This window comes from Neophocaena asiaeorientalis, unplaced genomic scaffold, assembly GCF_003031525.2.
Source record: "Neophocaena asiaeorientalis asiaeorientalis breed wild unplaced genomic scaffold, Neophocaena_asiaeorientalis_V1.1 scaffold116, whole genome shotgun sequence".
Classification (NCBI taxonomy): Eukaryota; Metazoa; Chordata; class Mammalia; order Artiodactyla; family Phocoenidae; genus Neophocaena; species Neophocaena asiaeorientalis.
In genome coordinates, this window is record NW_020174561.1 from 8,113,981 (window position 1) to 8,134,844 (window position 20,864).

General features: G+C 42.0%; 1 protein-coding gene and 1 non-coding gene across 7 annotated transcripts in view; both read right to left on the bottom strand.

Annotated features, from left to right (window-relative positions):
• Nucleotides 1-20,864, bottom strand: part of ST7 (suppression of tumorigenicity 7) — a 199,797-nt gene that overhangs the window by 12,799 nt on the left and 166,134 nt on the right. For 5 of the 6 annotated variants that reach the window (XM_024757829.1, XM_024757826.1, XM_024757827.1 and 2 more), the window contains one exon: nucleotides 7,413-7,563. In XM_024757829.1, coding sequence (XP_024613597.1) covers nucleotides 7,413-7,563 — 151 coding nt within the window. Of the gene's footprint in view, nucleotides 1-7,412; nucleotides 7,564-20,864 lie in introns of those variants that run through there. The other variant, XM_024757831.1, reaches the window with a different exon arrangement.
• Nucleotides 10,433-10,539, bottom strand: LOC112408267 (U6 spliceosomal RNA). Its single transcript, XR_003004914.1, has one exon. It is a non-coding gene; the product is annotated as a U6 spliceosomal RNA (small nuclear RNA).

The window sequence follows — 20,864 nt, forward strand, 5'->3', positions numbered from 1 at the left end:
AGTACTTGGCATGCATACAAATTTTGTGCATCAAGTTAGTCTTTTCCTTCTTCTAATCAGTTCTGGTCTTTTTGGAGAGGGTGAAGGCACTGATTATATACGACTCAAGAAAGAATACACACACAAACACACACACACTTTCTGTACTGTCCTCTGCCCCCAACCCCTGGGATTGTAAAGACGCTCATGTGCTCTTAAAATTTCTCATTCTCATGTCAGTTGTCATTTACATCAAGTTCATAAAATAATATTAAGACTTTTGGCTTCACTAAACAAAAGCAAGCACAATTTCTGTTTGCAATTCTATCCTTGGTCCACCCTGCTGTGCGGGGCCCAGCAAAGTGTGCGATAAGCAGTGGGGGTCTGCAAAGAGTGGAGGAGGCACTACACGAGCCGGGCCAGCTTCACCTCCCACCGCCTGGTCCCTTTCACTGCAAAGACACGACACTGCTCCACAAGAACCTCGTGGCTTGAGCCGAATGTCCAGAACTTTTGCAAGTGCAAATAGTAACACGCTGATTTCGCAGGGCAAGGAAGAATGGAAAAAAGGTCATTTGAACTATTTTATGAATTTGATCTACTTCATGAGTGACTAAAAATCTCCGTCCAAAAAAACATACACTTCAGAGGAATTAAAAATGTACATGTATTTGGTTAAAAATGAAACCAAAAACCTGGACCACTCAGAGTTAATACACGGGACACAAGTGGCATTGTTGCATTTTCCTCTTGTGCCATCCCCTCCCCTACCTTGGTTTCTATTGTGTCTTTGTGGGAGAGGCAAAATGAAACTGGGAACTACTTAATGAACACAGCAGGCTCTCCACAATGACATGTGAGGCGTTACACAGCTGCTTTCCACCCCTGCCCAGACACGTTTTCTAGGCACCAAGCCTAGCAGTGCTGTGCCAATCAGAGACTCGACCAATACTGGAGAAAGAATCAACAGAACCAAAGAATGAACAGAAGGATGGATACATGAACAAATTAATTCCTGATTTCCCCAGTGACTCCTAATGTGCTCTCATCCTGTCCACAATGTAGACAAGGATAGAAGGTAATGTTTGATACTTTGTTGCCTTTTCAAAGAGGATCTATGTTGCCTTTTCAAAGAGGATCTCAGAGAACTTTATACAGACCCCTTGCAATAGCAAGAACTGAGTCTGAATCCCAGCTCTACATGGTCAAAATGTTGAGTGCCTTCCTCATGCAGCAGCGATAGAAAGGTGAGCCAGGTACGCACTGTCCCTGCACTGATGGAGCTGACCACCCAGGGTGGGAAACAGATGAGCCAATAATCATGAAAGCAAGAGTGAAAGTCCCCCTGTGATAGCCCATACCTAATGGGGGAGTGGTGGAGGTGACAGCTCAGGATGAGTCAAACTTGTCCAGGCTGACAACTGTGTGACTTTGGGTGGGTCATTAATCTGTGTCCAGTCTCTTCGGCCGTAAAAATGAGAACACCAAGGACCTCGAGAGGCTGTTAAAGGGACTAAGTGTGACAGCGGAGGTCAACGTGCCCACACATAGTGCCTGACTGCTCAATGAAAGTTAGTTTTCTCTTTACCGTGCCTTTCCACTAACCCCAAGTTCCTCCTTTCTCTAACAGGTCATACTCTAGCTTATAAGTAAAAATGCTGCTTGTTTGTGAACAATTAGAAGTGCAAATGATAGAACAGAAAACTTTCATCAAAATACACACTTTATGTTCTCACTTTTGACTGTAATGTGGGCAACTGGCCATAAAGGCTCTTTGTCTTTTGTGAGACTTTGGGCACAATAAGGAAAATTCAGAAGTCAAAAGCTTGGGTTCTGATCCACGTTTTTTCACTATCTACTTATATGGCCTTGGGAAAACCACTTTCCTTTGGTTAGATTACGTGATGCTCCATTCCAATTCTGAAGAAAACTTCTCGAGTTTTATAGCAGATTCACTAATTTGTTAGTGACCTGCAACACTCTAGAACACTCTGTTCCTGCTTCCACTGCTTGTATCCACACTATATATTATATATGTGTGTGTATGTATCTGTGAGAATATGTGTATACAGACACACACACACACACATTAATGTTTCTCTCAAAGCGTTTCAGAGTCTGACTCATCTTGGTATCCCCAAAGAATGCCTGGCACAAAGGAGGGACTCAATAAATGTTAACTGAATGAAGGAATGAATAAGTTAATGCACAATAGGGCAGAGACAGAATTTTTCCCTTTAAAAACCCCAGTGGATCCAAAGTACGGTCCGCGGCTCAAAACTGAATAACTGAAAGGAGCAAGCTTGGTCCTACTGGGCAGTAGGTGGGGAAGCGCTGAATAATATTTGGAGTCCGGCTACTAGTGTTAAGTTGGCTATGGCCAGGGACTTTAGCTGGCCATTGTTTTCTCCCAAATTATAAAATTTAGCCTTAGATCTATGGGGTGAGGGGTGGAAGAATTTCTCTTTAGCAGTCCCAAAGGTGCCAGGCTTTTGGAGGAAAGGTTTGGTTAGAGGAAATGCCCTAAGGACCACATCTTACAGCAAGTAGCATTTACCATCAGGTTCAAAGAGAATAAATTAGAATTAGAATCTCATCCTTTGCTTCAACAATGGACCATTTTCTCCTCTCAAAGGAAATACTTTGCCTAGTCCCCCTAAAAAACACCACCTTCAAATCTTATACATTATTTAGCGAATTCTTTGGAAAAAAAATCTCCAAAAAGAAAATAAAGAGTCTTACTTGATCAAGTGGAAAAAATGGAAACAAAGAAAAGCTAAGCGATTTACCCCATGGCATTCTAGCCTTCTGATATATAGAACCTGAAAATCAAATCTTAAAGTTCACAGTTGTGGTCAGCAGACTATTCTGCTTTATAAAATAAATACAGCCAAAACAGAGCCCTGAAAAGATCAAGGTAGAAGGGAGATAAGGCCACATCAGTATTTAAAACAGGTAAAATAGAAGATGTGCCATTTAAAATAGGGCCCCATAAGGCGTGATACCATTGTAAATAATACACAATTCAATCGAGATCCCTCATTCATATATGGCTTTTACATTCAACACATACTTGCAGTCGTGTGTGTGCACGTGTGTGAGTGTAACCAGAACCTACAGTGTTTAAAATAAATATAATTAAGATAATGTGGCAGCTGTGTAATGAATTAAGAAACATGTTTTTAAACCTTATAAATTAAAACTTTCCCCATTTCTTCATTATCTTGATTTTGAGGAACATATTGTGTAATTTCAGGGGCTGGGACAGTGATGAATCAAATCTTTTACAAGCCTTTGAAATGCTGATGTATTTGTGGTTGAGGACTCTGTTGTTTTTTTTTTTTTTTAAAACCACCATATGTTTCAAACCCAAACAATCTCTGCCATGCATCAGCTGGACTTTGGGGTTTTAACAAAAATGTGAGTTATTTCAGCCTGATTGGTGGGAAACTCACTTAAATCCACAAGATGACTAATGCTCCAACATAATAAACTCATTAAAAATCAAAGAAAACTATACCTCATCCCTACCCCTAACTAACACTTTTGACATAAGTCAGGCTTTTAAAATTTTTTCCAAAAGATAAACTGACTTTTTAAAAGAATACTCACTTTTAACATGGAACATGGTGAAATGAGGCACTGTTACCTTCCTCCCTGAATTATCTTTCTAATGAAAAGGGGAAACTGGAAGGGAGTTGGGGAATGCCTTAAATTTCAGAATGAAGAAAAAAATGATTTAAAGGCAAAAACCTAGACCCTGAGGCTGGAGACGTCAAAATGCGGCACCCAGTGGTGAACTGGAGGAAGTGCAGCCTCCTGCGCTCAGGCACAGGCCGTCTAGGGGAGCCCCACTGACCTCAGAGGGAGAGGGAGAGGTTCTGGTACTGTAGCCGCCCTGAGGGCAACTGCCCTGAAGTCCACCAATCTGGGATGGGGTGATGGCATTCAGTATCTTCAGCGCTTCACAGTTTTCAAAAAATGGGTAAGTTAATACCAGTTAATAGGTAACTAAGTCAGAATTCTAATCCAAGCCCTTTTGATTTAAAATCCAGAGCCCTGATGCCTCCATTTAACTTAGAATGGACACAGATCTAGAAGTTCTGTCAACCAATTACACACAATTGTCTAAAGTTGGAGTGGTAATTCTTTCTTCTGAACTGCAAGACAGATTTATAGCTTTGTTTTCGAAAAAAGACCAAAACTGTTTGTAATGAAAGATTATTTTTCTAAGTACATGCATATACATATATATATATATATATACACATACACATATATACACATGCATATTTATGCCTGTAGAAGATATATATGCTTGTTGTAGAAAGTTTGAAAAATACAAATAGGAAGAAAAAACCAAATCACTTAAAATCTACTTAAAGATGTATTTATTTCCAGTCTCTTACCTTTGTTTATATATAGAATGTATTTTTTTATAGAATTGGGCTCGTTCTATAGTTAAAATGTTTACGTCAATATTTAACAACAAAAATATAATTTTATATAGAATGATTAACTTTCAAAACACTAGAAAGGGCATAGGTATACCGCAGTCTGTAAGCAGTAGTGTAAACTGATGGCTTCTAAACAAAGGTTTCGGAGATGGCTGACCCTCTTATCCTTAACCTATTCAGGAAAGGCCTAAATAGCTGGTATTATAGAAAACAGCAGTGAAGAAAAAGTGAACCTGGCTCTGCCAACAGTGCTGGCAGGACGTTCAACAAGGTACTCACCTCAATGAACCTGTTCCTCTCTTGATCAACTAAGATGGCCACCTCTGTCCTGCCTAACTCAGAAATTTATCAGGAGTCCATGAAATGATGGAAATGCAAACCCTCTGTGAATTACACTGTTACACAAACACTCTTCAAGGTTCTTGGGATCCTCCAAGGTAGTTAGCACCTGGTAAGCACTCTCATGGTTCTCTTTTCTTTCTAAAACTGAACGGTATGGCTCTCTTTTTGAAAACTGAACAGCAGCGTAACTTCCTGGTTCTTAATTATCTGTAAGGATCAGATGCTGAATTTGTCTTTCCTATAGGCCCCTGACTACCTTGCCACACTGTTTTATGTCTAAAAACTCACCCCTACCTACTAGAGAACGGACTTGAGGATACGGGGAGGGGGAAGGGTAAGCTGGTACAAAGTGAGAGAGTGGCATGGACATACATACACTACCAAACGTAAAACAGATAGCTAGTGGGAAGCAGCCGCATAGCACAGGGAGATCAGCTCGGTGCTTTGTGACCACCTAGAGGGGTGGGATAGGGAGGGTGACACAAGAGGGAAGAGATATGGGAACATATGTATATGTATAACTGATTCACTTTGTTATAAAGCAGAAACTGACACACCATTGTAAAGCAATTATACTCTAATAAAGATGTTAAAAAAAACCAAACCAAATAAAAAAACAAAAACCTCACCCCTTCTTTTTATTCTAATAAAGTGTTCTACCCATCTAATTTGAGGTAATTACATCCCCCCCAGAGGTCCTACACTGCTTGATGTGGGGTTCACTATGTCACTTCACATTTCTCACAATCTCACTGTCCTTCCCAGTTGTTCCAGAGCATCTCCCTATTGTTACACGATTATATGGGTAACTAATTTCCAAACAGAATTTCCTCATGGTTTTTTTTTAATAGTTATGCCGTTCCTAACACTGTGTCTTCATCACTTCTGCCCACCCGCTTTTGACCTTTTCTATAGGACTGGTAACTTTCTTATCAATTAGATCCAATCAATAAGCTTCTATTACTATGTTTCCAAGGTACCGATCTATAAATACGTCCTTATTTGGTTAAGTCAGTTTGTCCATTTAATTTTATCACGACTAACACTAGGTGAGGCCTCTCATGTTTATTCTTGCTGGGCTTTTTCTGTCTCTTTCTCATGTTTAAATAAAAATTCCTCATCTGGATAGAACACTTTAAATGCAACAAGAAGCCCAAGCCAGAGGGGACTGCATACGTGTCCACACACACCCTGAGCAGAGTGTGCTGTCTTAACATATCCAAATAGCGGGACCAGGACACCAGGAGTATGTTACCACACTTACAGAGTAGGGGTAGAAACATCGATCAAGTCGATATCCCTCAAGTTATAAATAGTAAATGATTTAACTTGACCCGCTATCAATTCTCTAAAGAAATGTTTTCAAAACAACTAAACAAAAAACTTTCAATCAACCTGAGTCCCCTGTCAAGTTACTTTTTTACTCCATCTCATTCGGCTGCCCCCCCTCCCTTCCTGCACCAGTTTAGATTCCTGCTGGGTTACGGAAGGGCAGGAAAAGGGAAGAGCAGAAGATTAGCAAAATGAAAATGGAAGGAGCAAAGATAAACAGTGAAAGGGATTAAAAAGACATTCATTTGTGAGGCTGATCAGAGTAGGAGTGAACTAAGGAAAAATTATCTGCAGACTCTAATATTTCTTTTCCCCATGAGAGGGGAGGAAAAAAAACCCATGCTACATGTTGTGTTTGTTTTGATTAAATTAATGAGAACCGAGTGTCAATATATATGTGGTCCAATAATCCACAATCTTGAGCCTTTTTCCTTAATTTTCATTCTCCCCAACAGCCCCACCGCTTAGCATTTGTTCACAGTGTCCTTGCTTATAATACCGTCCCAGTTCTTCAAGGCTTGGTTCAAATCCCATATGACCCATAAGGTTAAGCATGACTGCTCCACCCCATAGGCCTCTCCTGTCTGAAGAATCACTGGGCAGCTGTTACATGCTGCTGATGACTCCTCCCAACTGGATGAAATGCTTCTCCAGGGCAGGGAGCACGTCTCACCCACCGTTGGAGCCGCTTCTCCTTACACGGAATGACGGTGCCCAGCTCGTGCTCAGATCAGTTTATCCCCACATCCATCTAACAGGCATTTATCCCTTAACACACAATACTACACCTGCCACCATACTGGAGTCCAGCGGCCACTGCTCTTGTTCTGAAGCAAGCGTAACCGCTGCTCGTTTGTGTTTGGCTAAGCCAGCTCTCCTGGAGGATAACTGTGGCTCTTCAGCCAACCCTCCCAGAAAGGCCATCCAGAAGTGGTCATCAGAGCCCAGCACGAGGCCTGACCCCACGCCAAAGGTTCCCATGGTGCCGAGGGGCTGTCCAGGTCTCCAAAGAGGGTTTTCCAGCTGTAAAATGCTCCTCTGCCAGGATAGCCCAGACTCACCCCATCCACTGTATAAACTTGCCTTTTTGAGCTGCAGAGATGGGATCACCACAGTAACACCCGCCACCACTGGGAAACTAGAGAGCCTGAGTAATTAACCATCTCTTGGTGATGGAATATCACAGAGAAGGAGAGCTATAGATATGCAAATCTCCATCACTCACCGTGAACACTCAGGGTAAAAACAGTTTTAGCATCTTTTCATGCTTTAAAAACATTTCAAAGAAGGAAAATTACTTACTGCCTTCCCACGTACAATGCAGAAGATTCAAAGCCCCTTCTACCCTCTTCCAGTGTGCCAGATGAAAGAACGCATATGCTATTGCTTCACTGTCCCCTCTCTTCAGGATATGTTCTGGGGGCAGGATTAAGCTTTTCATTTCTAGTAGGTACTGAAATAAAAAAAAAGGCAGGAGGCAGATGTGTTAATACACAGTAATTTGGAATTCAGAATGGAAAATGGAGAGGTTGATTTCCCTAAAGCTGCCGCTCGTAAGCATTTCATCAAACCTGCAACCTCACCACTACATTTGAAGGCAATTACTGAAACATCCAGCAATCCAAAGTTTCCTGGCAGGTAATTAGCCTTGTACCAGTTTCCTACAGTGAACATCAGAGGCTTTCAGGTTAAGATATTCTAATCAAAGAAATATATATATATACATATACAGACTCAAACAGCAAAAAGGAAAATTTAGAAGACACAATAAGTTGGTATAATCTTGTAACCAGAATGAAAATACATGAAACAAACACATGAAGGTTAAGAAGTTTCATATGACTAAACCAACCACACTGGAGAGACCTGAGGATGATTAGCACTGCCCGTTAGTTTTTCCTCACAGATCTATCAAGGAGAAGGCCCTAGCCCTGCAGAAAGGGTCACCCATAGCTGCTCAGGTGCTGGAGGAAGAGGGGTGGCAGCCTGGGCACAGGAAGACCCAAGGGAGGGGAGCAGTACAGACCCCAAACCACACTGTTCTTTCGGCTCCTTTCCGAAACACTGCAGGGGTCTCAGGAGCACAGGGCAAGAATGGATATTCTTCCTGGGGGCTCACAGCAGACTAAGTTTCCCTTTGTACTCTTTCGTGTTTACTATAGAATAGAGAGGGAAGCAAATTCAGGCCGGTATTTTATATTTGCAGATGCTCACTTGTCTATGCCAGCTGGCGTTCCCCGAGCTCCACTCTTCACCACCTCCCCTCCGGATTCGTTCCCAACACACACACACACACACACCCCACCACCACCAACCACTGTCACAACAACCCAGTCATCTCCTGTAAAATGGAGATTAGCAGACCACAGAGGTACGTGTTTCATGAAAACAGCACAAATACAGCGAAAGGAGGTGCTATGAGAAGACATGTCCAACAATTTTAAATTTATGAAAGAGGGAGAAGAGTGGAAGAATCCGGATCCACAGAACGGAGGTCACAAGACACCCATCAATGTTTCACTCTCATCTTGCTGTGGGTTCATACACTGGGCACGTGGGGTGCAGTGGCCTTTAAGCTTCCTCTCCTGTTGGCATGCTTGGCATCGGGGCGCACCGCCCAGCAAGAGCCGGGTGGACACATTCTGGCCTCTTGGTTCAGCAAATGAAACTTTCCTTGCTCTGGGTCTGATTATCTGAAGAAAGCTCCAAGCCTTAGGCCTCAAAGCAGGAAGAGCAGGAAATGAGAGCCCACCCCGAGAGCAGCAGAGAGCAGCCGTGCAGCCCTCACACTTGCGGAGCCAGTGGGCTTGAAGGCCCTCCTCGATAGTAAGACCTCTTCCCAGGCTGGTCCATGAAAGGTGTTCATCATTATTATTATTTTTTGGCAGTACGCGGGCCTCTCACTGCCGTGGCCTCTCCCGTTGCGGAGCACACAGGCTCCGGACGCGCAGGCTCAGCGGCCACGGCTCACGGGCCCAGCCTCTCCGCGGCATGTGGGATCTTCCCGGACCGAGGCACGAACCCATGTCCCCTGCATCAGCAGGCGGACTCTCAACCACTGCGCCACCAGGGAAGCCCTGGTGTTCATTATTTTGATGGGAGGTCCTCAAGCATGAGTTCACGTGCTTTTTTGAATTCTACATGTTACTGCCTTCTTTCATCTTGTTTTAAAACAGTGAATGACAAAAATCTTTCGGGAAAAATAACGATTTTGAATTACGCAGTAAACCAACTAGCACTGTATCTATTGATATAATAAATATATAAATATAAAGGAGAATTTTATGTTCAGAGATACATCGTCTCGTGATTTTACCTTAATAGAGGCATTATGTCATGGCTTCTGCTACTGCCCATGATGATTTTAGATGGCCCCAAGAGTCATAACTTGTAAAATACTATGGAATCTATTAATTTTTTAAAATAATCATCAGGAGAACAAAGGAAAGGGAAAATTTCTTGCTTAATGAGTGCCCTAGAATAAGATTTTGGCTTCTGAGTTTCTAATAATTATTTATAGCCTACCAAATAGTCAACTTTTTTAATATATATCTGTATTGGAGTATAATTGCTTTACAATGTTGTATTAGTTTCTGCTATACAACAAAGTGAATCAGCTATATGTATACATGTATCCCCATATCCCCACCCTCTTGCATCTCCCTCCCACCCTCCCTATCCCACCCCTCTAGGTGGTCACAATGCACCGAGCAGATCTCCCTATGCTATGCGGCTGCTTCCCCCTAGCTATCTATTTTATGTTTGGTAGTGTATATATTTCAATGCCACTCTCTCACTTTGTCCTAGCTTCCCCTTCCCCTGCTGTGTCCTCAAGCCCGTTCTCTTCACCTGTGTCTTTATTCCTGCCCTGCCACTAGGTTCACCAGTACCATATTTCTTAGATTCCATATATGTACATTAGGATACAGTATTTTTCTCTTTCTGACTTACTTCTCTCTGTATGACAGACTCTATGTCCATCCACCTCACCAGAAATAAGTCAGTTTCATTTCTTTTTATGGCTGAGTAATATTCCATTGTATATATGTGCCACATCTTCTTTATCCATTCATCTGTTGATGGACACTTAGGTTGCTTCCATGTCCTGGCTATTGTAAATAGAGCTGCAATGAACATTGTGGTACATGACTCTTTTTGAATTATGGTTTTCTCAGGGTATATGTCCAGTAGTGGGATTGCTGGGTCATATGGTAGTTCTACTTTTAGTTTTTTAGGGAACCTCCATACTGTTCTCCATAGTGGCTGTATCAATTTACATTCCCACCAACAGTGCAAGAGGGTTCCCTTTTCTTCACACCCTCAAAAATATGGAATGGTCCACGAATTTGCATTTCATCCTGGTGCAGGGGCCATGCTAATCTTCTCTGTATCATTCCAATTTTAGTACATGTGCTGCCGAAGCGAGCACACCATTCCTTTTCATTCTTATGATTTAGGAAAGGCTTTCAAAGTCACATCTGTGACAGAACTCTTCTCTTGGGCTAAGGAACGTTCAGGAATCGGAGCACCTGAGAAGATGTGGGCCTGGCAGCCACCCACATGTGGGTAAAAGTCTAAACAAACTAGGAAGGGGCGTGGCAGAGGAAACTTAGGGAAAGAGGGAGGATTTTTAGAAAATTATCTACAAAGGGATATGTTAGATCTGTGTTGTCCAATATGGTAGCCTCTATTTAATGTGTGTCTATTTAAATTTAAATCAATTAAAATCAAATAAAATTAAAAATTCAGTTCCTCAGTCCCACTAGTCGTATTTCAAGTCCTCGAGTGCTATATGGAGTTAATGACTACCCTACTGGACAATGCAGAGACATTTCTATGATCACAGAAGGTCCTAGTGGACAGCACTGCTTCAGACAATGGAAGTTCCTAACCCTGAAGTAACGGAAACAATTTTTAACATGAAAAAATTTCACAGATGCCCATGATAGAAACTGTAAGTGTAGAATCTACTGATCAAAAATACACAGTATGGCAAATAGTTATACCATAAATAGTAATGCTACAAGAATTCGTTCACAAGTATTGTAGGCCACCAGGGCATCTACATAATATTTGGAAAGCAATAGTGCACATGTGTGTGAGACACATGGTTTCCTCAGCCTGCAGACCGAACGGGGTGCATATGGCTTCAAGGACGTCGTCCACAGCCACCCAATGTGAGCCGTGAGGTAATGCTCTGTTTCTCCCCTAAGCTCCCTCTGATCTTTGTACATGTGTACTTTTCACAAACCACCTTAGATTAGCTATCCATGTGTCCTTCTCCTCAGCTCAATTATAAGTCCTCAAGAACATGAATCTCATTTCCCAAGAACTCTCTCAAAATGAGCATCCCCTGGCCTCAGCAGCCTCGTGAGACTAACTCACCAAGGAAACTCAGCTGCCTTCTCATCGCATCTACTTTATGGCAGAAATAGGTTATGTCTATAAAGGAGATTTATACTGCAGCATAGTTCCAAACAAAATGTTGGCTCTAACCAAATAATGAAGGCTAATAACAACAATGTGTTAGGTTTCTGGCCAGGCTTAAAATGGCTGGCAAGACCGGTTCTCAACATGTGCAACATTTAAATTAGAAAGGCATGGAGCAACATCTCACATCTTACTTGTTGAGAGAAAAATAAATGGAAGAGGGCAGATCCCTATCCACAAGTATGCAGAAATCAATTAGAATAACTGTAGCTTGCAAATCAGAGAACACTCCCTGCCTGTCTGCAATAGTTACTTGGCTTCTATTCGCTAAGCCAGCATCCCGTGCTATCTTGCTTGCCATCCTGCCTCTAACTTCCTTCCCAGATTCTCAAATCACATTGATCTCGAAGCAAGGCTTCTAAAGGTTTCGGAAGGAAATTTTCAAAATCTATTTGTGTCAGAATCTAGTTCCTATGCCCAAGATGGGAACATATAACGTTAGAACAGGCAAAGAGGAGCTGAGTAGTGCCTACTTATGGAGGTCTGTGAGCAGAGGCCGGCTCACCTGTCAGGAGAGATGTGCCCTGTCACAGGCTACCACACGTGACTGCTCAAGTCTCTTCTGTTAAGATCGTAAAATTCTATAATAATTAGAGTGAACATGATCCCAAAGTTATCCTTCACACAGACATTAATGCCAAAAAAATCCATACCCCCTTTTAGGATTTCAATACCGACAACAGCAGATGTCATATGAAAATCACTGGCAAAAATACAGGAATAAACAAAACGAGAAAGAACAGATTAATTAAACAACAGTACATTTAGATGATAGCTATCAAATTGCTCCCCAAAATCAGGTAGTAGAAGAATATTTACTAGCATGAGGAAATGTTTCTGACATATCATGAAGGAAAAGACCAAGTGTATCGTACAGATTATGATTTGGGTAATACAAATGTACATGTAGGCATTAAAAGCATTGGAAGGTCACAGATTGAATGTGAATGGTGGCAAAATATTTGATTTTATGGAAGATTAATTTCTTTTGTGCTTTTTCTATGCTTTCCAAGTTTTCTATAATAAGCATTTTAATATTTTTTCTGTCTATATGTATATGTGCGTGTGCGTGTGTGTGTGTGTATATATATAATACAAAACTATTTTCTAGACTTGCATCAAGAACATAAACAGCAAACCACGCAAACAAACAAGATAACCAGAGAGAGCAATTTTTCATATATGTACAGTGCTTTGGTGCAACTGGCTCTGAAAGAGGCTGTGAGCCCAGAAAAAATGTTTTTAAAACATCAGTAAAGGGTTCAGAGAATACAGCTAGTGCTACTTGGAAGACATGCTACATATTCTGAGTTTCAATGCTGTCCACACCCTGGCCTCAGTAAGACGCACGCTGGAATAGGACAAAAATGACGCAGGAACCTCGGCTCGCTCAGGCCACGCTGCGATGAAGCCTGAGATGCACAGTCCCCCGGCCCTGGCCCCCTCCCCTCATCTGCCCTCTGCCCCTTTGCATCACTGTCTGAATCCTGTCTCTACTATTCCACTAAGAGACCTTGGACAAGTTATTTAATTTCTTTCAACTTCAGGCTGCTTATCTGTTAAAACAGAATAATAAAAATACCCATCTTGCTGTTTTAACTTTTGAATATTACATTGGATAATATTTGTAAAGCATTCACACGGTTCCTGGCACATAAGTATTCACTAAATAGTAGCTATTTTTGTTAACAAACAAACAAAAAAATGAAGTATTTCAATTACTGTGGACGTAAGTTATATTTCTTGTGTATGTGTGTCCCACAGATGATTGAGTCTGTTTCTAGGTAAAATACTTCAGCAATTTTATAGTAGTAGCAGTTCAGCTGAAGAGAACTGGCTGCCAGCAGAGTCACCAACTGACCAATATGGAGACAAACACAAAGCAAAGCTGAAATGCCAAATTCAGCCTGGTGATCTGTAGTACCACTCAGGGGTCCTCTTCTCAAGGTAACTGTTTCTTGCTGGTTCACTTACCTATTCATCAGTTACTTTGCTTCATTCAAAAAATACGGGTGTGTTCACAGTATATCCCAAAGAAAGATATGGGAGTGCCGTAGTGTCCCCCAAGGGCACAGATACAGCAGTGGCCACAGTGCTGTCTAACGATCTTCTGTGGGAGCACCCACAGTCTACCCCAAGGGCACAGATATGGCTCATCCACAATTCACCTGAAGGGCACGGACATGATCAGGTCAGGTAACTACCTTGCTAATCCCTAACCTTTGTAGGAGTGTGTGTGTGCGTACGCATACGTGTACAAAGAAACGATAAAATTCAACATGGTGACTGCCTTAGTAAGAGGTCTATACTTAGTACTCAGGAAGCAAACGGGGAACATTATCTCTGGGACAGCTTCACAGAAAAAATGAGTCAGTCTCACTAAATAAACAAAGGTTTACCTGTAAAGATGAGGGGAGGCAGAAGCCACTGCAAGGCTGGGCACCAAAGCAACAGAGGACACACTGGGCTTGCAATCTTGAGGTGCTTGAGTACTAACATGACAGGAATTGCCAACACTGATGAAGCACTAACGTGCGTCAAGCTTCTTATCTCAGGAACCCCTTACAGCTTTGTGAGGGAGCTGAGAGTATTATCCCTAGTTTACAGATGGAGAAATGGACGCTTTGGGAAGTTAAATAGCTCATCCTGGGTTGCACAAGTTGTATGTGATGGAACCTGCGCCGGAACTCAGGTGTTATGCTACTCTCCGAGGGAGTGAAGCAGGAAAAGTGGTTGTAGAAGGCCTTGCATGCTATGCTCCAGAGTGTGACCTTCACCCGGAGTTATTCCGTGGTTTTCAAACTTTGAGACACCAACAAATTTGTTCAAAGGAAAAAAAGGAAATATCAAACAGAATGTGCAAGTGACGTAAAACAAAACTCTGGGGATCTTGGGGGAGGGACCCACAAGAAGACTGAAGACCCTTATGGCTCCTAGGGAGACAGTTTGAAAACCTCTGCAGTAGGCAATTGGGAAGTGAGTTGGTACAGTTTGTGGTTTTGAAAGAAATGGGCAAGTCACGTGTAGGAGCACCCGACAGGGAAGAGATTCAAGTTAGCAAAGTCAGAAAGTTCCTGTCACGGTCCGAGTGAGGGGTGATGAAACCGAGGATGGGGACTTCCCCTGGACGTGGTGCCTGGCTGAATCTGAGGGCAAGAGAAGGAATCAAAGGTCACTGTGACATTTCTAGTTTAGGAAACTAGAATAATGTGAGATCATTAGCTAAGATGAAGACACCAGAGGAGGAAAAGTCTTAGCAGCTGTCGTGCCTGCCAAACTTCTCTGCCTGCAGTGAGGAGTGAAGGTGTGCAGGTCTGGAGCCTGGGAGAGCAGCTGGAGACAGGGGTCTGGGTGTGCGGGGAGAGGCTGAGGCAGTGGCAGCACGTGAGGTCTCCTGGGAGGGCTGCAAGCAGGAAAGGAGAACCAGCCTGAGGGTGAGCAGGGAGGAAGCGCTGCAGGCAACGAGTGCTCAGAGAGGCAGGAGTGGCCCAGGAGAAGGTGGCAAGGAGCCAAGATGACCTCAGATAGAAAAAGTGGTCAGTGGGACCAAATGCCCAGGAGACATGAGATAGGATGAGCTGGGGAGGCCGTGGCGGGAGTGACCTTGGTGGGAGCAGCTACAGTGGTTTTTGTTAAAGAAAGAGACCTCTTAGAAACTTTCTATTCCTGAGATACATTGCTAAAAACTGGTTTCTGCTCATTTTTCTCCGGGTCATATTTCCACAATACATTCTCCTTACTCTAATGCAAAAAAGCTTTGGAACAAAACATGACTCAATTCAAAAACAACTTATATTGAAATAATATTTCTGAAATATACCATTGATATACAATATCACAGACGATCTGCCAGGGTATTCTGAGTTTCTGCTTCCACGCTTCAAGCATTTTTAAATGTTAAAACCCACTACACATTTTGTTTCCTAAATTGGATTAAAAAGCAATTTTATACTCTGTCAATCAGCTTTACCAAGATATAAAGGGAGGCCTGCATTAGTGTTTGCAAGAAATAGAATTTCCATCATTGTAACAAGGTCCTGTGGACACTCCATTGGCAGATACATTTACCAGGATGTTTTCCCCCACGAGCCTTTCAAAATCCCCGTGAAATTTTAGATTAACATGATACGAGCTTTTTAAAAAAAATGCAAATTTTTAATGGGAATGCATTTCTGTCATAACATTCTTCATTCTTTGCTCTCCATTTTTCTCACAACTTTCTTTCCATACTCTGATATAATTTAAAAACTAGATCTTCACCCCAATATTCTGTCAAGCTCAGGCTGCTCTGTTGGTAAATAAGCTTTAGGAGCATGGTGAGCCCCCTTCCGCCAGCACCCTCAGGGTGCCAACTGCACCCCCTGCAGGTCCCTGGGTGGGCCCAGTAAGATGAGCGCGAGGTTTAATAGTGCCGGGATTTTAGGCAAGATGAAGAAGAAAGCTTTTCCCCATCGGTGCTGGTGATTTTTCTTGATTTTTCTCCCTCGATAGCTCCACCCACAACACCCAAGCATCCCAAGTAGCTGGGGCTCAGCATGGGTGTAGGGCCTCCTGTTCTATGTGTGGGACCTCGCAAGCTGGGGGTTTTCCTGTGGTGATGGTCAGGGCTCACAGGCTTCTCTCTGTATGCAGAGGTGCGTTGGGGTTGCAGGGCTACCAGCCTTCTCATTCCAGTTTCATCACAGTGGTTCTACTTTTAATTACTTTGTTCATTGGGGTTTCACATAAGATTGCGTTAGGAGGGAAAAACTGTTCATTGCTTTAAAAATAATAAATCGTTATTAATTAGTTTGTCGTTCCTGTTTTGTTTGGGCTCTTTTTTTTTTTTTTTTTTTTGGCAGAGGTCAGAAATGGGCACCTCTTAATCAGCAATGGACTTAGCCAGCAGTTACAAACTAGAAATCCCTGAAGACAACAGCTGCAGCCAGAACATGCTAGAGCCTCCTCTCAAATCTGGAGGCCTGAGGAGAACCTGTGGGTACTCCAGGTCGGGGCACTGTAGCGCCACTGTTACACTCTCTGGTTATCCTTCTTCAGACTAGAGTGGTCCAAGAAGTACCATTAATGCATGTTTCTAGGCAGCCCCTACTTCCACCCAGCATGCAAGTGCAGAAATAGAGCTGAAGGTACAAGCAAAGCGGCGATGAAAGGGCCAGCACGTATCGCGCACCTAGTACGCACTGAACGAGTTACACAGTGTAATTCCACTTACTTTTCAACAACCTTATGAAGACTTAACTTTTATCCCCATTTTATCAAAATAGAAACAGGCAGGGAGCTAATTAACTCCTCCTTTCCATACTTCCCTCTGGTCCCATGGACTGGAAGTGGGTGTCCTTGTTTTGAACACTTGAACTCTTTCAGTAGTACTTCATAGGTCTGCCTACCTTTATGTTGGTACCCTTTGCACTATCATTGTAATTAATGCTTTCTCAGTAATAATAGGAACTCTACATACTTGGCCTGACAATTCAGACACGCACATGGCTGAAAATGTTCCACGTTACTAGTAGTGGCAAAGGAATGCAAACTAAAAGAACAGAATTCCAGCTGTACTTAATAAAATCATAATTTTTTTTCTCCTTCTCTCACTCTCTCTGTTTCGTTTTTGTTTTTAGACAAACTGCTAAATGCTGGCGAAGGTGTGAGGAAATGGAAAAGTAGGAGTCACCAGCTGATGGGAGTGTAAACTGCTACAATTTTTTTGGTAAGCAACTTGGCAGTAAATATCAAGAACGCTGAAGTGCTTCTACATGTTACTCAGTCATTCTCATTCTGTAAATTTATCCTAAGAAAATAATCTTAAAGACCAAAAAATCTTTATGCCCAAAGAGGTTCACTATTGGAGTTGACCACAACCTGATGTCTACAATTAGAGGATGCAAGAACCAAATCATTCTCTTCAACAAACGTTGCTGGAAAAACTGGGTATCCACATGCAAAAGAATCAAACTGGACCCACATCTTACCCCACAGGCAAAAATCAACTCAAAATGCATTAAGAGTTAAACATAGGGGAAAAAAATTCCTAACACTGGTCTTGGCAATGATTGCTTGGATATGATACCAAAAGCACTGGCAACCAAAGCAAAAGTAGACAAGTGGGACTACATCGAAATAAAAAGCTTCTGCACAGTGAAGGAAACAATCAACAGAGTGAAAAGGCAACCTATGAAATGGGAGAAAATATCTGTAAACCGTAGCTGAAAAGGAGTTAATATCCAAATAAATAAGGAACTCTTCCAACTCAATGTTTAAAAATAACCTGATTTAAGAGTGAGCAAAGGACTTGAAATGCCATTTTTCCAAAGAAGACATACAATGATCAACAGGTACATGAAAAGGTAACATCACAGATCATCAGGGAAATGTAAATCAAAACCACAATAAGATATCACCTCACACATGTTAGGATGGCCACTATCAAAAAAATAGAATATGACAAGTGTTAACAAGGAAGTGGAGAAACTAGAACTCCTGTGCACTGTTGGTGGAATGTAAAACAGTGTAGCCGACATGAAGACCCCTCAAAAAATTAAAAACATGATCCAGCAATCACACTTCTGGGGATTCATCTACAAGAACTGAAAACAGAATCCTGAAGAGATATTTACACTCCCATGTTCACTGCAGCATTATTCACAATAGCTGAGAAGTGAAAACAACCTAAATTTCCATCAACGAAAGCACGAATAAAGAAAATGTGATATATACACACACACACACACACACACACACACACACACACACACACACACACAATGGAATATTATTTAGTCTTAAAAAGGAAAGAAATCTTGCCTTATGCTACAATATGGATGAACTTGGAGGACATCATGCTAAGTGAAATAAGTAACAGAAGGACAAATACTGCATGATTCCATCTATATGAGGTAGCGAAAGGAGTAAAATGCACAGAAGAAGAAAGTAGAATGGTGGCTACCAGGGCCCGGGAGGAGGGAGAAATGCAGAGTTGCTGCTCGACTGGTATAAAGTGTCCGTCACGAAGATGAAAAGGTTCTAGAGATCTGCTGTACGACGACGGGCTTACAGTTAGCAACGCCGTGCCGTATACTTAAAAATTTGTTAAGACGGTAGATTTTATGTTATGTGCTTTTTATAACAAAAAAAGGAAGTAAATCATCCAGAGAATATTTTAAAATGTTTGAAGGCAGATGGCTAAAAGATGTGCACTTTACTGTTAAGTTAGAGGATAACCATTTTAAGGTCAGAGAACTCTGAAAATCTGATGATCCTCCCCCAGGAGGAATAAATTTACCCCCAATTCCCAACCATAAAGTCCAACTGAAGCGTCCCATGTTAATTTTTAAAAATATGAATATGCTATGTGATTATGATTCCTAGGTATGAAAAATGCATAGAAAAGAGGCTAGAAAGAATGGTTTTAAATATGACTAGATACAATGCAATTATGAATGACTTTATTCTTTTCTCAAATATAAAAATTATTATTATAATACCACTACAGAGGGAAAAACCATATCTAATACTGCTTGTAACAAACCAATAATTTAGTCTCTTTTTGGAAATTTGTCAAAATGAAATTTATCTTTAGCACCCTGAAGGAGTGAATGTAACATCCTGCAAACCAAAAAATGTGTCTCTTCACAGGGAGAGCCTTGCGATGGAGGTGTAGCATACTAAGAGCACATAGCACTAATTAACTTAGGTCTGTGTAAAGTAACGGATCACTGATAGAAATGCGTCCCTCCCACGTCAACCTTGTCCAGCTGGGCAAGAGCAGGGCAGGTGAGGAAACACATTTTCCAGGAAAGTGGAAGAAAAATACTCAAGCTAAAAATCCATTAAACAGTATATAGCAATTCAACATAACAATACATAGATAAAGATACAGAACAGAGCTGAACTTACCCTTCATTTGTCCAGCATTACATGAGTGAAATTTTCTTGAAAAAAAAATGGAGAAACTCTCTTTAAACTCAAAACTCCTATTTTAATCACATTAAATGGGAAAGTCCTCTAATGGTTTAAAGATTTGTCTTCTTCAACTGTGTACCCAGTTCTTGAAAATCACCAGCATGATTAAGATCCTAATACCCCTAGTCATTCTCAAAAAGAGGTGAACAGTAAGCACATAATCAATGCACTGTAGTGAGAGACCAGAGGGGGAAGACTGATTCTGGGATAAGGAGAGCACAGGCTTCCTGGTGGAGACTTGTAATGGTGGGGGTGAAGGATGAGGAGGACTGCCTCAGAAGAAGCAAAGAGGGAAGAGGAGAAGAATGTTTCTGGAACAGTAAGTGGACTGTTGGAAGGATCTAGAAAAAAATGAAAAACAAGTTGGGTTAGATCATGAGGGGTCCTGAAGAACTATCCAAGGAGTTGGTACCTTCCATAGGGTTGGAGACACTGCTGCACTTCCTTGGGAGGGGAGTAACACAGTTCGATTTGTAGTATGAGCCTATGGGCTGCTTCCTCCTTATAATCTGCTGCAATCTAAAGCTTCAGAAATCCTCATGCTTAGAATCTAACGGCTTCAGAGGCTCTCCTTCAGAACAGAAATCCATGGCTTTTTACTATTGTTATTTATTTATTTTTCAGTACGTGGGCCTCTCACTGTTGTGGCCTCTCCCGTCGCTGAGCACAGGCTCCGGACACGCAGGCTCAGCAGCCATGGCTCACGGGTCCAGCCGCTCCGCGGCATGTGGGATCCTCCCGGACCGGGGCACGAACCCGTGTCCTCTGCATCGGCAGGCGGACTCTCAACCACTGCGCCACCAGGGAAGCCCTACTGTTGTTATTTATTTCCCAGTCCTGTGATGTGGTTAGGAGCTATACTCCCTACTCCTCATGTTTGCAGGTAAAGAGAGTTCCTAAGAATAACCCTCTGGGGGTAAATAACTAATATTTATCATTGGATGTTGAAATATTAACTATGCTTACTGGGATACCAGTTGGAACTAAGATGGAAATTTATGGAAGGCAGTTCACAGTTATCATATTTGGTATTTTTTTCTCCTTCCAAGCAGACTATAATTGGGTAAAACAGCGTGTATATACTGAAAATTCCTGTGGTGGGCCACTGACAACTTCCTGTGAAAGAGAAAAAGAAGGCTATGGCAGTGTTTAAGACATGATAATATCCTGAAGAAATCTGAATTGTCTACAGGGAATTGAGTGCCTTGGGAAGGGATGTGGCCGCCATCATTTGAAGGTTCAAGCCTAGGCTGGTCTGCCACCTGGTGGGATCTGGGGGTCAGCGGAGGGAGATGTTTAAGAGCT